This window comes from Cryptotermes secundus, unplaced genomic scaffold (genome assembly GCF_002891405.2).
Source record: "Cryptotermes secundus unplaced genomic scaffold, Csec_1.0 scaffold1475, whole genome shotgun sequence".
NCBI classification, from domain to species: domain Eukaryota; kingdom Metazoa; phylum Arthropoda; class Insecta; order Blattodea; family Kalotermitidae; genus Cryptotermes; species Cryptotermes secundus.
This window is the reverse complement of record NW_019731600.1, coordinates 609,341-627,723: the sequence shown is the minus strand read 5'-3', so window position 1 is coordinate 627,723 and position 18,383 is coordinate 609,341. Positions and strand designations below refer to the sequence as shown.

At 37.4% G+C, this 18,383-nt stretch overlaps 1 protein-coding gene across 2 annotated transcripts in view; it reads left to right on the top strand.

The window, feature by feature from the left end:
• LOC111867292 (disintegrin and metalloproteinase domain-containing protein 10) overlaps positions 1-17,476 on the top strand; it is a 176,239-nt gene extending 158,763 nt beyond the window's left edge. For both annotated transcript variants that reach the window (XM_033752622.1, XM_023857015.2), the window contains 9 exons: positions 3,100-3,224; positions 4,649-4,777; positions 5,921-6,089; positions 6,717-6,886; positions 8,466-8,633; positions 9,415-9,542; positions 10,172-10,286; positions 11,995-12,129; positions 14,746-17,476. In XM_033752622.1, the coding sequence (XP_033608513.1) occupies positions 3,100-3,224; positions 4,649-4,777; positions 5,921-6,089; positions 6,717-6,886; positions 8,466-8,633; positions 9,415-9,542; positions 10,172-10,286; positions 11,995-12,129; positions 14,746-15,948 (2,342 nt within the window). In that variant the 3' untranslated portion in view covers positions 15,949-17,476. The remainder of the gene's footprint in view (positions 1-3,099; positions 3,225-4,648; positions 4,778-5,920; positions 6,090-6,716; positions 6,887-8,465; positions 8,634-9,414; positions 9,543-10,171; positions 10,287-11,994; positions 12,130-14,745) is intronic.
• The last annotated feature ends 907 nt before the right edge of the window (positions 17,477-18,383 follow it).

Below are 18,383 nucleotides of genomic sequence, written 5' to 3'. Positions count from 1 at the left end.
TTGCCATGTTCACCTGAATAAAAAGTAATTGCCACAGATGTGAAACTATGTCTCCTGTCCATCTCCGTAATTTGTACTTGTGATTAATAAATGCAGTGTTTGGTGGAGCAAGGGGTCAGAGATTATCTGGAAAGAAAAAGGAAGTGAAATACAAAGCTGTGTTAGCCGAATTTTTCTGTGACATTAAAACATGGAGTCTTCAGGGTCTCGAACTGCCGTCGGAACCCGGCCCATGATGTCGATCCGTGGAGTTAGGCGGTTGCGCCGAGCCTACCCCGCGGTCGGCTCTCAGTGGTAGAATGCTCGCCTGCCACGCGGGCGGTTCGAGCTCCGGCTTCCTTCAACTGCGTTTGTAACTCGCGCCATGTGGTTTCTACGTCGGATTGGAAGTCTGAAGAGGTCCTTCTTTGGGTCAGCTGTCTCCTTGCGGAGGCTTCGGGCCCGCGTATCGAGGGGCGTTTGTAACTCCATCTGCGTTTCTTCCATCTTGGTACTGAGTTCTTCGCCGACGCCAGGACATCTTCCATCCGATGCCTAATGGTTTCTTCTAGTTTGGACCGGATGGAGCTTGTCGCGGCCTTAATTTATTCTTGCCCGCTTCTGATCGCTGCCTCCATGTTTTCTTGATGGTGTTTCATCTGTCCGTAAATGGTCTTTGTTTTGACTTTGTTAACATCAATCCGGGAGGAGAGAGAATCCATCTTGGTCTCTAGCCTGATCACTGTCTCTTCTTGGTTAGAATCCATCTGTGAGTCGAGAGAACCTTGATGGAATTTCATTTCGGCTCATATCTGGTTTATCATGGCTAACACACTTTCGAAATCCGCCATGATTATCGGTTGCTTGGGTTCAATCAATGTAATTGATCAATCAATCCAATCCAGTTAACCAAATTATACCACTGCTGGCACCAGTTGTAGCGTATATAGTGACTAGATACGGGGTTTTGCTTGGTAAATAGATTTATAGACCACTTATAATGCGTAACTGCAAGTAACTACAGTGCTCTCGCTAATTCACGCATTCGGCTTCTCACTACAGACACACTAAATATTCTATGTCTTCTCTAGGCGTTGTATGGTAACGGCTCCTGTCATTGCTGGCTAGTGACTCCTTCACAATTATCTCATATCAAAGTCAGAGTCACATTACGACCGATGGCCAGTCCGTCATTCAGTCTGTGTCAGGCAGTCGGTCGATCGGTCGGATAAATTGCTGCTGGCCCTCATCAGCGTATATAGCCTCCGCATGGACTCAATATAAGCGACCGTTCCAAACAATTTCTCTATTGTTGCATGCTTAGAAGCCGTTGCGCTCGCGTTCTGTTTACTGTTCGTTGTGTAGCAACGAATTTATGTCATCGTGTGTTTACTGTGCCGTAACCTAGCAACGGATTTCTTTCAGTTATCATGTCACAATATATGTGAAATATTTTTCTATGATATTGTTTGTTTGTAAGTTAATGTGGCCTTTTACGATTAAGAATAGTTCAGCATCATTATTATCAGTCATTTTTACCCCTAGATAAAGTTTACCTGAGTGGGAGGTGTGGTTAACTAAAGGGAAGCAGATCCAATTATTTCTGCAGTTTGAAATCATTTGATTTGAATAAATCTACATATACTACGGGGCATGCGGTAACATAGTTGGTTGAGGCACTACGCTACAATCCGGAAGGTCCGGATAAGGTCATTAGATTTTACAATTCACCTAAAACTTCCAGCCGCTCTATGGCCCTGGGGTCGACTCAGCCTCTAACAGAAATGAGTACCAGGAATATTCCTGGGGGTAAAGGGCTCGGCGCGTAAGGCTGACAACCTTACCACCATCTGTGAGCCTATTGTCTAGAAAATGTGGGAGCATCAACATCTCACAAACCTATGGGCCTCCACGGCATGTTACAGGGATACCTTTACTTACTTACTTTTTTACTTACATATACTACATGTACACATGACTTGGGTGGAGTTTAAATATTGATGGTAATATTCATAGACATAAGAGCCATTTGGAATTATTTTTATTGTCTTCGTTGTGTGTGGCATACCAAATTTTTCGGAATTGGTAGCATTTTATCGACCTTCTTGCAAATATATCAAAAGAAAAGTATATAACATTAACTTTTACCTATAACAGTTTGTGACTGGTGAATAATGCAGAGCGTTTTTGTACCTTCAGAACACTAGGAAATGTTGAAATGGTAGTTGACTGTGAAAGAGTTAGAAGTGCAGCTCTGAAAATATATAGAAACAGATCAACTGCTGGCATAAAGGAATGAACATGAGATTGGCTATATATCAGAGAATTAATTTTACTTTTTAAGTTTTGGAAGTTCTCATACATTTTGTGCACCTAGTATTTTTTTTTCATACTTTTTGTCATATTGGTGCTATTTTAATGGTGACAAAATTCACTTTTTATTATTGTATTGATATTTCTTCCAGTCTTTAGTTTTTCACTAGAAATTAAAAATATGAAAAATGTTCTTTGAATTATAGCAAGCATTCCCTGACTTTACCCTGCTCATATTTTTTTTGTGAATGTATTTGATATTTTACTGCCTCTCCTAAACGTTTTAAGTTTCATATATTTTTCAAAATATGATTTATCTATCTTTATAACATGATCTTTGGCCCTGCATTCATGTGGTGAGACAATAACGTGTAATACTTACTTTTATCTGTGTTCATTTCTATTCTAATCTCCTGACGAGTGTTAGATAAAGCTTTGATGTTATTTTTGTCATATTATGTTTGGCACAATAATGAACATCATCAGCATAGACTGTGTGTTCCATTCAGTTCTAATCCTTCCTGATTTGCTTGAACCTCTTAATGCATATTTTAAAGCAAATCTTAAAGACAGTGGCAATAACGCACCTCCTTGTTTGAGTCAATTCTGCCTAGGAAATGCATCATAAACATATTTACCCATACAGTCTTTTTTATAAGAAAATTACTTAGGAAGATATTTGTCTCTTAAGGAATTCTGCCTCAGTTTTTATCCATACAACAAAGATCTCACTTGGGTAAATAACATTTCAGTACTAATATTGGGATATTTTATTGATTTATATTTTTACTTCTTTTCTTATTTCAGAGGAGGATTATGATCAGTTCTGTTTAGCTTACATGTTCACATACCGGGACTTTGAGATGGGAACGTTGGGCCTGGCTTGGACAGGAGACCTCAAGAATGCTGGAGGTGTATGTGAAAAGAATGGGGTGAGTAATGTGTAATTCCAAAGCCTGTGCCATAGCTCGGTCGGATAGTTGCCAGCTTCCCACTGTAGTGGCCTGGGTAAAATCATGTGGGATTTGTGGTGGACAAAGTGGCCCTAGGACAGGTTTTCTCTAAGTACTTCCCCTGCCAATTGGCATTCCACTGATTGCTCCACAATGATCATCATCTGTCATTTGGAGCTTGTACAATAGGCCAAACAGTGCCAAGTGGACTCAGTCTCACACCATGAGGAAAATGAGTGTGCAGGTCTGTGTGCTGGAAACCCCAATCTCTTTTAAGCAACTTGAAATGGCATAAAGAAAACACAGTAACTCGGGTCCAGTCTTGGAAGCATGTTTCATTCCATTAATGACTGTGTTCAATAGCAAGCAGGATAGATACAAGCTGGAATTTATACTATTCTGAGTACCTGTATTCTTCTGAATTAAAATGCAAAAGCACAACAGTAACACATAAGAGTGAGATTCAATATTAAATTGAGATAAGAAGTAGAGGAATTTACTTGTTATTATTGAGTTCAAGAATGCATTTTCTGTTCCCCAAACTCATGGTAACATTGTTTGGGGTAGTTACACCATGGAGGATGGAGTAAGGAGGCAGATCAATAACTATGTACATACAACCTCTTTATTACAACCGTCACAACACAACAAATATCAAGATCAGTGCCTAGTTTCTGCTCTGCTACACGTTTCGGCCATCAATAGCTATCATCAGGCAAATACATGGTTAACATATATACACCACTGAACCGCAGTACTAGTAAAATTGGATACAATACTATTAATTATATAAAACAGAAGTTATAGTATAAAACAAGAATAAAATCCTAGATTGATGTTTTATATCATTGAATCAGTCGTTGGTTTTGTAATTTCGTTGTGTTCCCATGGACAAATTGGAATATTCTATATTTTACGTATATAAAATTGTATAGGAGGCTCGTGATGTAGATGTAGTAAATTAATGTTAATCTGAAAATGATATGAAAGTAATAGTATTTAATTTTGTTATAATCAACAACTGATTTAGGTATTGAAGATATAGTGTATATTACTTACTGTTTAGTCGGTGCCTCATCTTACAAAGTATTGTCCGTTCTGTAAGGAATGTACATAACCTCAAGGAAAAAGAAGACTTGGGGGACTTAGTTATAAATGGAGGGATAATATCAATGACCAGAAAGAACTAAATTGTGAGATATAAACTGATGAAACTGCCTCAGAATTGCGTCCAATGGAAGAATTTCGTGAATATGGTAGTGAACCTTTGAGTTTCTTAACAACAAGGAATTCCTTGGCCAGGTGAAGACCAGTGAACCACTCAAGCAGGGAGAATTCTGTGCGATAGGGTTAATTTGTTAAGTCATAACAGTTTAACACTGTGTGACTTCAATTCATTGCAGCATTATCGAGGCAGCATGAAAAGTCTCAATACTGGCATTGTGACACTGCTCAACTACGGAAAGCATGTTCCCCCTGCTGTCTCGCATGTCACACTTGCCCATGAGATTGGTCACAATTTTGGCTCACCAGTAAGTAATTCTTTCTTTTGTAAACTAATTCCATGTTATGTAATTTTGTTTTTATCATAAAATGTGTCTGTATAACTCAGCACATGCAGAAATTGTAGATCTGTATGAATCTGTTATTTCATAAATCAGGTTCTGAATAACACTTGTCTGTACTAATTTTGTTTGTTTATCTGTCAAAACACAACAACTCTTAAAATCCTGTTCACATTTACTGTGTATAACGTATTTATTGATTGCAGTGGTATCTTGCTACATGTTTCAGCTTATGAAAAGCCATCAGGCACATACACACTAATAACTTATTCTTAAAACATTGAGTCCATTCTGTTTGGATATATATGTTACAGTGTTACAATTATTAATGCATGAGATTTTCAGCACTTCGTCAAAATTAAAGGCACTACTGTTCATATACAATTATATTCATTCAACTAGAATAAAACTTTATTTAACTGATGTTTACAAATATGCATACAATAGTATAAAATATAAATACTATAATATGATATTATGTTACAAGGTTTAAAATTATAAGATAAATTACAAAGGTTCAGAATTATAAAATACACTTAGACGCTGAGTTAAAATATTATTACGCCATGTTTAGACGTCTCATGTATCATCTTTCTTGACAAAGAATCATTAAATAAACCAAGAAACAGGGAATCCTGCTTGGAGAAACCCACGTGATACCTAACAGGATCTAAAAGAGTGTACATAAATTGTAAGCTCAGTGAATTACTTTGTTAATGTAGCTGATGAAGCCATTTAATTATGATTGTTATTGTGTAAAATAGTGTAAGTGCATCATCTAGAAGCCTAAAAGATTAGTTCATCTACTGAAAGTGGGTCTCCATTATGAGATGAATGCATCTAACTACCTGTTCTACATCACAGCCTACCTGGCATGAAGAATAAATTTGTCCCTATAGCTAAAGCATTATTAAATGAAGGCCAGTGAGTGGGAGTGTGGAGGTATTGCTCCACACAGTCTAGACCACTGAACCAGAGGCAGCTTTACGCTTCAGGTATTTACTTCATATGAAGATCTCTTGATACCGCATAAGAATAGCCTATATAACCGTTATGAACGTTAGTCCATTCTGACACTGATATCTGATATGCATGGGCTTTTGTTTCCAGCATGACCCTGAATTATGTACTCCTGGTGGTGAAGATGGCAACTTCATCATGTTTGCACGAGCAACATCGGGGGACAAGAAGAACAACAACAAGTTCTCCCCATGCAGTCTCAACAGTATTAGCCCTGTTTTGAATGCAAAGGCCCGCAGCCCCAAGGGTTGCTTCACAGGTTAGTGAATAAGGTGGAGCAGGGTGAGGCTCTGAATATTTTAAAAGATTTATAATTTTCTCACATCTGCCAAACACTGCTGTCTCATATTGGGTAGCTGAACCCTCAATTTCTTAGTATTGCCCTAATTCTTCTTATTATGGTGTGAGTAAATCTTGTTGCACTTGAGGGAAACATGATTAATGTTGAATCACTAGAATTACCAATAAGTTCTTCATATAGATCTAAATGGAGTACATTACTTCATACATCCTTGAAATAGTGTTGTTGTGAATAAACATGAAACATAAGTTGCATGGAATACTTGAACCTGTTAACACAGATGTGACTGATGATGTCATGAATTCGAAGTTGAGCTTTTGTAACTTCTGTGGCTGAGAAATGGCCATTAAATAGAAGAAGGAACAAACCATTTTTTCTGTCCTTCCAGCAGATATTTTGATAGTATTTTGAAATAGGCCTTTTCTTTGTGAATTCATCTTAGGCAGTGATCTTAACCATCCCTTCTTACATAACTTAAATTCATGTAGCGTGAGTAAATAACTCACACACTACTGATCAGAAATGTCATGATTTGGAAAAGCTGTGTATTTGAAGTGAATGTTCAAGAAAAGCTTTGGGTTGCAGAACCACAGGCTGCCATCTGTGGGAATGGAGTGGTGGAGGTTGGAGAGGAGTGTGATTGTGGCTGGGAGGAGGATTGTCGGGACAACTGCTGTTTCCCACAGCGCAGGTACCCACCTCTTGAAGAACCTCCTTGCAGGCTCACTCCACACAGCATATGCAGCCCCTCTCAGGTAAGTATAACTTACAATTGATAACTATTTGGAAAAAGGAAGCCTAATAATTTATTTGGTCTTCACATCTCCCATAAGTAGGGAACGGATACTGATGCTTCCTCAGCAGCAACTAATATTTCAGCTATTGGCTGGGCCTTACTGAACTGTAGTGCAGAGGAAATTAGAGATAATATCAATTTATTTATACAAGGCCAGTGACTTATTTCTTCTTATTTTCCTATTATTAACTCACTTAATGGAATGTAATGTTTTTGAAAAAGTTTAGTCACTAAACTGATCAAGAAATTGCGTATCTTTTATGAAACATGAAGGTTCATTACCATGTTTACAAAAGCCCACCACTGAAACATATTCTTAGCCAAATGAATCCAATCCACATTTCCCACCATATAACTTTAAGGTCTATTACAGCACTGTGTTCTATCTAGGTGTTCCAAATAATCTCTTCCTTTCAGATTTTCAGATGAAAATTTTGTACGAATTTTTCACCTTTCCTTTGCATGCTACAGGACTGATCCATCTCACCCCCTGACTTGACCATCCATATAATATTTGATGAAGAGTACAGTCTGTCTGATCCTGGATTGTTTCTGGGTCAAGAATTTTCTGTAAATACATGAGAAGCTTATTCTCAGTCAAGTTTTAGTTTTTGGAATATTGATTTGTCATTGTTAACTGCAGTGCCTGTCTGCTAGCCACCATCCTCATTAATGTCACAGGATTACCCTATCACTGGGAATATCTGAATTTACCTTACTGATGTTTCCATCTCAGAAACATATTTCTTCACCACACGAGACAGGAAGTGGATACTGTAACTTAATAGTGACCACCATGAAAACCTAAACACTCGCAACAAAATCTTCATTACATATTACTAGAAGGTGTGATATGAATTTCATTTTTGTTGTAATGGTCCAATATAGTTCCTGCTTTCTTTACATGGAAGTCAAATTAAGGTTCATAATCTCAGAAGTTTCCCATCATTATATATTTTCATGCAAAATAAAATATAGATCTAATAATATAATAATTAATATAATATCTTCAAGTAATATCTACAAGGCCAGTCACGGTAGCTGAGCGATCTAAGGCATGTATTGTCTTCGCTCCCTCGGAAGCCGGGATCGTGGGTTCTAATCCCACACAAGGCATGGATGTTTGGTGTGTGTATGTGTTTATATTGTTCTGTGTTTAGGTAGAGGCCTTGTGATGAGCTGATCACCCGTCCAAGGAGACCTACTGTCTGTAAAATGATCACGAAACTGAGAAATCAGCCTTGCACTCCAAAGTGGGAGCAAGAGGAGAGAAATAAAAAATCTATAATAGTTCATATCTGCAAGAAGCATCAACAGTTAATTAATTAATTAATATTAATATGTACAAGTTTTATTTCAAGAGTCTCTTGATCAAATGAATGAAATGTATTTTGGAAATACATGTATTGCTTTAATGTATATTGTGACACTCTTATGTGGTATATGTATTTGGAAAATACGTGGACTGCATTGACTTACACTTTCCATTCTTGTTTATGGTTAATTATATGGTGTAATTCATCATGCTTTGTATTTAGGGTCCGTGCTGTACATCGACATGTGAGCTCAAGTTTGGAGACAAGTGCCGTGATGACAATGGATGCCGAGATTCAAGCTTTTGTGATGGACGTGGACCACAATGCCCACCCTCTATCAATAAACCTAACAAGACAATCTGCAATGAAGAACTTGTCTGTTTCATGGGGGTAAGTGTGTGCAGTGTTCATATGTCCAGGCAGTCACAGTATGTTGAAGTAGAAATGGGCAAATTTTACTATTTTCTTATTTTTGTCACAAAATTCTTATGAGAGAATAGCAACAAATGAGGGAATTTAAACAAGTACTTGTAATATACTGAACTATGACTTCATGTGCATGCATGAAGGCAGGTATGTTGTACAAGTGTGCATGCATGATCATGCAGCCATACTCCTTTATTTTCACTTCTTTTTGAGGAGGTATATTACTTCTCGCTGATTTCCTTTAATTTTTATTTGCCTATTAAGTGTCCAGTTCTTATTTGACCATCAGCACCAATAAAAGAAATTTTTTCCACATGTGTACATGCTTCTTTAGCTTGTTACAGTGTAGTTTCTTCTGGTAAATCCTGTATTCCTGTGTTAGTTAATTTAATTTAGTTTGAATACCTGACCCTTTAACACCCTGTTGAAATCTCCATTTGAAAGTATTCTTAAAACATGTGAGTGGTATGTAATGATGCAGCTAGATGACTCCAGTGTTCTGTTCAGTATCGTTTCATGGCTTTTTCTCATCAATCGGTATGATGAAACTATACTTTATGTGTGAACAATTTTAATGCATTCTTAAGTGGTGCTGGAATACTGAAAATTCAGCTATCATTCTGTTATCATTCTCCTTAACCATTATTTGTCTCCACATCTAATTGAATGCTGCATCAACTCTGCTCTCACAGGTCTATGTTTTATTTGACATGTATAAATCTGTTCTCTGTGTTTGTGTGAACAGGAGTGCACAGGCTCCATCTGTCTTGCATTTGGACTCGAATCCTGTCAGTGTATTCCTGGACCACATGACTCCAAGATTAAGGCCTGTGAACTGTGCTGTAAACTGCCTGGAGATGACCAGCCCTGTCTGTAAGCATGAACTATGTCCTATTATAATTTATCTTGTCATCTTGGGCTTTTAGACCTGCTACATGATCTTATTTTGCTTGAGTAACACGTATTGTCTACACATGATCCTATTAGCTGCAAGGTCATATTTGTATTTTATATGTGGCAGAATATCAGGAGACAAATGAATATTTGCAGTAAAATATGAGCAATGATTTGACATAAGTTAAAATATTAAATACAAATCAGTCAGTCATTAAAGACCCTGTAAATATTATGGTATATTCATGAATTTTTAATTCTTCATTAATATTATGTACGTTTATGTTACGTAGTAGAACTGTAAGTTCCCCTGTAGGATGTTAACTGCATTTATATTTGGTACTGCGTAGATAATAAAGACATCATGATGAAAAGAATTTGGATTTCTCAGGATACATCAGGTTGGAATATTTCAACTTCTCGACAATATAAAAATGGATACAGTAGTGACAAAATATTAGTTATGAATAAAGTTGTGAGAGACAATATATATTTTTAACATTGGTTTCAGGTGCTGTTACAAGGAGAAGCTGGTTTGTGGTTTAATTAGAAAGAAACTAGAATATATTGTAATTGTATTCACACACAGACAACAATGACTGTTGCAGGTCCTCTTTTGATTGGAACACGGCCCCGTATGACATGCCAGACCTGTTCTCTAAGCCAGGAACACCATGTAATGACTACAATGGATATTGTGATGTCTTTCAGAAATGTAGAGAGGTATACAACATTAGTAGTTAAACTGTTCAGTAGAAAATTATAGTTACAGTCTTTGGCCATCACACATGTGCCCATCTGGCCTGTTTCAATTCTGAATTCATTCTGAAACAGTAAATCTTTTAGACATTCAGTAGGATTACTGGGCTGGGGAGAACTGGCACATCACAAGGCCTATGCCTACATTGTACAATACAACACGGAAAACTCAAAACACACATCCGAGGTCTAAGTGCAGAGTATTGTTCATTTAAAGCCTGTGTGTGTCTCAGGCCACATGGTGGCCATTGCAATAAGTTATATTTTTTTATGTCTCTAACTAAGCCATGATAGCTCTGTCAGTAGTTCATCATATTCATCCATAAATGACAAACACCAAAACTATAGATATGATTTTGATTAAACTCAGTACACTAGATTCTGTTAAGCCATTTTGGCTTTGGTTTAGTTTAGCCAATTTTAAAGATAACTTCATTTAAGCACTTATTTCTTTATGTGGTTTGATAGATATTGACAGAACTTGATGTATGAATTTTTTTTGTATGAGTAAATTAGGCCCTTTTTATTATGAAACAAACTCTTCTTTTTCACAAATTGTGTGAAGACTCTTTCTTTCATTCAACTCATCAACCCAAAATGAGAGTAACTGTTTCACTCTTCCAATCACAAGACCATGTGAGCAGTTTTCCTTCTTGCAGTTTCCATTGTCTTTTTAATTTAATCAGCATTTCTCATGACTGTTTTTACAGTTGAGGGGCCCATATTTAAATCCTATAAACAGTATTACAGTAATACCCACCCTCCATTCTTCTAATAACGTCCATCATTTCTGCTAATGTTACAAATATGCATGGTCTTTTAGCCACAATTTCACTAGCAGTTGCACTCCCACCCTTATGACTAGACTTGGTTCCACTTTTATTTTTTATTTTAAGGCACAAATTTATTAAAAATAATTAAGGCACAATATTAATATGCACAGTAACTGCTATAATGTACAGTGTACTGTAGAGAGAATGAGCATATATAATGCATACCCAATTGTGGCATTGCAGTGAATACATGCTCAGTAGTGCTGTGCAGGGACCTGTTTTGGTAGTGGGAGCACAGTATAGAATTTTCCAGAATTTTGGTGGAAATTACTGCAAATTTTCTAACTAGTGGATATTCAAATTGGTGTATATCAAACCACAGTAAACCAGCGGCCCACTGTACGGATTTTAAGTGCTTCCATTTGGTGGGGTAGATAAAATTTGTTTTTGTGAAGGTAGGAAGTGATTTTGTAATATTTCTTAGGTGAGTTGTGATATGTAACATGTTAATTACTCTGTTATTCCTTTCCATTCCACAAGCTGACCAGATTGATTCTGGGTAGTTTTGTTAAGACCATTGCAACTGAAGAGGCTGGCTGATTAGTTAGTGTATCAGCATTTGTCTCAGGAGATGGCAACATTTATGACAGATGTTTATAGCAAACAGTGACCTTTCACATTATATATTTGTATTTCCCTTGTTGTCTGAAGGTCATTTGAGGAAAATATTGTTGCTTTTCTGGACAGTTGTATTTTTACCAACACAGTCTTTGACATTTTATTAGGTATGATGTGGCTTGACTGTCAAAGGGTTAAGTATTATGTCTCCATACGCTTACTTCCAAAAGTATGGCAGTAAATTACAAAGCAGATATTAATCTGTGTCTTATGAATTTTAGGTAGATCCATCAGGCCCCCTTGCCACATTACGCAAGCTGCTGCTTTCAGATGAAAGCATTGCAACATTCAAGCGGTGGGTCACTGATCACTGGTACGCTGTTGTACTCATTGCGTTCACAGCCTTGTTCATTCTGGTAAGTCCATTTTGCATTAACTTGGATTACTAGCAGTTATTCTCTTGTATAACTGTAAAATGTCACTATGTTATCAGTATTAACCTTTCCTAGTGAAATGGGCATTTAAGTACCATTCTTGGTTGGCAGGCCACTTCAACAAAGGATCTCTTAATGACTTATTGATTGATGCTAAAGAAATCTAGTTGAAACATCTAAACTTTATACAGGAGATATTTTTATCTATATTTCCAAGCTCTCATAATACAGACATTGTGCTAATTTGCCATTGACTTCCACAAAATAACTGTGCATCCCTTGTGTGAAGTTGCATCAAAAACAGAAAATGGCCAGCCAAGTCTTGGCATGGTTTCTAACCTAGATGAGGTAAAGACTCAAGTTGATCCATCAAAAAATTCTCATTGTAGTGAAGTCTTTTACAGGTACTCCAGTATCAAATTCTATCTTTTTACTGCATGAAATTTAAACTCATCTGTCAAAACTACAGGCTGGTAATTCCATAGTACACATTGTAAGTTGGAAATGATAATAAAATTGGAAAGATGCTATCCCTACTGGAGTACACAAAGTTTTCACATGTGTTCTTTTTACTTCAGTATAACTATTATGCTGATATACGTTTCTTAGAAAAGTATACTTCTGTGAAGTTGATCTTTATGAAAGTCAAAGTGGATCTACAGCTTTTAGTAAGGACCAGTATTGTCAAATTTCATCTAATCTGTGTAGCAGATCTTGAGTTGAAACATGAGGAAGGATGGAAAGGTAGACATGATCTCCCATATATGCATTCAGTTTAGTCATATAATGCAAAGAATGGATAAAAAGAAGTAATTTGTTCAATATTTCAGTGCCTCTTCAAGTCCTTGTTACTTCAGGACTGTATTCAATTCAGAATGATTGATCTTTAGTGACAGTGTTTTTAAATTTCTCTCTATCAGAAACTACGGATTATGTATGGTGAATGTAAGTTACCAGATTTTTTACTTCACTCCAGAGCTAGAGAATTTTTAGTGTCAGGATACCCAAGCACATCAAAACTGTGAAAGTACAAGAAAAACAAGAGATTCTGTACAACGCTTGAAGCTATCATAATGACTGAATGCTTTGAAATCTTCTTGGTTAATCAGCCATGTCAATATGTCAATGTATTTCCAGTGTTTCAAAGACTCTCTGCGTGTATCATCACATTAATTCTCTATGATGGAGGCAAAGATTGTCTCTGAAATGCTGGCTATGCATTCCATGTTTGTGCAGCTAATATCCTGAGAAGAATTCATGGTTAGGTATTCCATAGTATTGTAGCTGCTTTTACATACTGACAAATGCTGTTGTTTGCTGTAAATGGGCTCAGAGCACATTCTAACACATACCTTCCACCTTATACACAGATGCTGTGTTGGGCATACAATGGTACCTTCCACCACAGAAACCTGACATGAAACCCTCTGATTAGCATTTGAGTGATAGTTTTGGCTTATTTAATAATGTGGAGCAATGTCATTGACACGGTAATTCATTAGATATTTGGCAGAAGAGTACTTGCCATCCTGCCTTAGGCTTATATCTTTCAGATTGTAAAGGTAATGCTTATGCATTGGTTTTGTTTTGATGTATTCTGCTTTCTTCTTCTGTATGTTTACCCTAGAATCTGTTGTTCTTGTTCGTGTTGACAGGATTTGTAAAGTTCTCACTATAAGCAGTTTTTCTAGACTAATATATACCTATATGAGAAATATGTATAATTGGTGAAGATTGAGTGTTAAACATGCAATTATAGAACATAACTTTAGTGGTGGGTGATAAGATTTATCAGTCATGTTGATCCACGTTAGAAAATTTTTACTTGTAACTTAACTTGAAATGCAAGTTTAGATTCTGGAACATTTACAAATTTTCAGTGAAGTTTTGATACCGGAATATATAATAAATAGAAGTCTAGAATGATAATTTTGAACCAGGGTTTCCAGTTTGCATGAAGAAAAACATCAGTTTTGAGAACCCAAGTGTGTACATGATGTAAAACTTGCAGATAAAATTTGTGCAGCTTAGCACATGTGGGGGTCCTGACAAAGATTTCCAATGGCTCAGACTGCACTCCAGTTCCTTACCTCCACCCAAGTGTCTGAGTGGCCACTTTCTTTCTAATTACCCATATAACCATATAACCCATATAACAAAGAGAAGGTGTGAGAATTGTATGCAAACTTTTGATCAGAGAACCTGAAGGCAAGAGATTTTGTGGAGGACCTAGTCATAGATGGGCATACAATATTATAATGGATCTTAAAGAATTGGGGTGGGAGCATGTAAACTTTGGCTCAGAATAGGGTCCAGCAGATGGTTCCTGTGAACAGAGTAATGAATATTTTGTTCTCATGGAAGTTGGGGAATTTCTTTGGTAGCTGAATGTCTATTAACTTCCCAGGAAGGACTCTGCCCCATGTTGTTATTTAGGGCAATAATTCTTGCAAAGGAAATAAACTATTGTAATTATATAAGTGTACCTGAAAACTATTCCTTGTGATTCTGTTATTGCTGTCTTTATATTTATTTCTCTGAAAAAATTGAGATGGTAAGCAATTAAACATATCTTAAATTTGTATCCCTTTTTTACAGGTTGTCAGCACAAAATTCCTTGGAAAGCGTCCAAACCTGAAGCTCAAGTCTGTCACCATCATCCACAGTTCAACAACAGAGACTGTGCGTCTGCCACCAGAAGGGGATAGTGGCCAAGTTACCATCCACCCAGCAGCTGTCCGATCTAAGCTACCTCTGAAACGTAAAGTGCGTGAGAAACATCATTTACATCGACACAGAAAGAAGATCAAAGACAAAGCCAACAACAGTAAAAGCAATAACAATAATAACAATAATAATAACAACAACAACAACAATAGTAATACTTCTACTCCAAAAAAGGTACTAAAGAAAAATAAAAAAAAGAAGAAAGCAGCAACTCCAGTCATTGGGGATGAAGTGGCAGCAGTGAAACAAAGTGTAGAAGTGACGGAGGAAGTTGCTCGCCAAATAAAATCAAAGAAAGTGCAGCAACAAACAAAAGGAAAGAAGAAGAAAAAGAAAGAAGTGATAGACTATAGTGCAGTGCAGAGTGATAAAGACAAGTTAGGGATGGTGTTAGGTTTGTCAAATAAGGGTCCTCTCCCTGACAGTGACCCTGTTGGAAAGGTCAAGAACTGGCTTCTGAACTCCCAGCCTCCTGTTGACTCTGCATTACTTCCTAAATCCAAATCGACTCCCATTGGCCTGACAGGAGCTCCTGGAAGTCCAGTAAAGACTCGAGCCCCCGCTGTGACACATCACAGCAGAAGTGAAAAGCATAAGTCACAAAGCACTGGCAACCTCCAGGGTGCTAATAAAAATGGTGGTGAAAAGGAGAAATTGAGACTGCAGGTTGTATACAAACCACCATTCAAGTTTAGTCTCAAGTTGCACAAGACTGAGAAAGGTTCAGGAGCATCAGCAAGTGTTGTTATTGTGGACAAGAGCCGCCAGAGATCTACTCCAGGTGACCGTAAGCGAGGAGGCGTTGGTAGATCTCGGGCTGCCATGCTTCTGAGGTCAAGAGACCATAAGAGGATAGCAAGTAATCGGAAATCTCGAGCTAAGGAGTCACTGACTGCAGTAGAAGCACCAGTTTCTCCAACAGTGACTCCAACACCCATGCTACAACTGCCTCTACCACCAACTGGAAACCAAAACAGTGAACATGAGGCAGACATAGACTCAAATATCCACACTGTTCCATCAGACCTTGAGGTGCTGCTCTCGGAGAGCGAGTTCCTCTTCTCGGATGCGTGACAATGGACGTTCGTTCTTCCATTCCATTTCCTTCCAGAACATGACATGTTCATGACTCTGAGTTTCACTTTTTTACTGAAGAACTTAATATGATTCTTGACACATACCTACATTTGAGATTATTTTGTAATGTGCCAAATGGTTGCAAGTTACGAAACCAAAGTCAGATATATAGTGTGATAAGAAAAGATGGTTTTCAATTAGCATTTTCTCCCTTTAAAAGTGAATCTGAGTTGAATTCGAAAGTCAGTCCACTTTTGTGGGAGACTTCTGAAACATCTCAACTTTGCCTTCTGTCTTGAAACTTGGGTTCAGTTTTACACGTAAAAGGCATTTTATATTTAACAGAGAGATTTAGTAAAGACAGTGAACAAACCTGAAGGCTAGCTTGGAAGATTATCAGTGATGAGGACATGACATTCCATTGTATTGTGTTAAACTATTAATGCTTTTGCATTACCACAGTATAAATTAGTCCTGACTGAGTGGGCCATGGTGACAGCCTCCCTGAACCATGTGGGATTATACTGCTGCAATCACATTTTATAAGAATTTTCACACATTGACCATGGTGTTACCCATGTGAACCTGTTTGTACCAAAATGTTACTGACCCCTTACCTGTATCTTTTATTCTGGTTTATTGAACAGCTCAGTTTTTACAGCTATGAATGACAGAATGACCGATGAATAATGAACTGGATAGGATGTGGAAGGAAAAAGTCATGGCCAAATTGAAGTCCTATCTGGAATTTGCCTGAAAAGACCAAGGAAAACAACTGGAAACTTAGAATAGCCAGTTTCTGAACTGAGATTTGACCTCTTTAGTATGAAGCAGAAGTGCTTTTGTTAGACTGCAATGTTCCTTACTGATGTAAAGAGTCATACAGATAATGAAATTACAAGAACAGGTCAAATGAAAATTGGCTAACCTTTGCTACATCGGTGGTACAGAACTTCTTCAGATCTGTGTTTAGGCAGCCCCTAATGCTGTCATGCAGCACCAGCATTGTGCTAGCACTTAGAATTGCTCTATTGCAGTATTAGCTGTATAGTACAAGCACTGTAAATGCTTTCTAGTAACAGCACTCACCACAAGTTAAACGCTCAGCTAGTGCAGTCACATTTTTAAACTGACCTCACTAAACTTATAGTAACACTGAATTAGCATATTTACTCTTACATGAAGGACTTCTCTGCTATATAAAAATATCATTAGCCATTCCATATGGACATGTTTCATTTTACAATATTTACTAAAAAAACTAAACTTTTAATTCTTGAAGTCTACTGGACTGACTGTATATACCATATAAGAGAAGCAGTCTCACAGGTGGTCAAGTCATTAGCTTTAGTGTGCAAGCCTTCAGTAACTGCTATTAAAACAAAACATTAATGCATTCAAATAAGGAGTCAATTTCGATTATTGTCTATAAGGTCTGAGGTTTCCACAGTGATGAAGATTCATGTAGTAATCTGAGTTATGAAACCTAACAGACTACATGGTATTAAAATATATTTTGGAAGAACCTGTTGCCTTCATAATATTGGTATCACTTATGACAGCATGCCATTTCATAGCCCAAAAGACCACAATCTAAATTTGTTACCACCATAAAAACCTTCAGCTGCTTTCACTAGCTTCATACAGACGAAACCTAATTACATTACAGCCCAGTGTGAGAGAACAGAAACATAATCTGTTTACATTTCATTTAATGTAGTTGTCACATAAAACTGAATGCACAATATAAATTATATTGAAATTCAGAGTATAAGAAAAAGTCACATATTCACTGAAAGTTCCATTAATGAGATGAGATAGATGTGCCTTGTATTATTAAATGTTATTACATTAGTCATGGAGCTGAGCCCTTCTTGAGGAGTGGCCAATTCTGCAGCTACTCAAGAATTTCCCAGTGTTTTATGGAACCCGAAGGTTCATTACCGTTTTCACAAGAGCCCTCCACTGGTCGCTGTCCTGAGCCAGATCAATCCAATGCATACCATCCCATCCTATTTCTCTAAGATCCATTTTAATATTGTCCACCCATCTATGCCTTGATCTTCCCAGTAGTCTCTTTCCATCTGGCTATCCCACCAATATCCTATATGCATTCCTCATCTCCACCATTCGTGCCACATGCCCTGCCCACCTCATCCTCCTTGACTTGATCATTCTAATTATACTTGGAGAAGAGTACAAGTTATGAAGCTCCTCATTATGCAGTTTTCTTCAACCTCCAGTCAATTTTAATTGTACGGTGCCACAGACATGTCTGAACCCCTGGAAGGTATGTGAAATGTGAGTAGTGTGGCCACACATCCCTTTATGCATGACACAGCCCAGTATTGCAGCTGGTTCATGTCTATCCTGTTGCTTTGCCTCAGAACTCCATTTCTGCCTGTGACAAGAATTTGTAGTATTAGTAACAT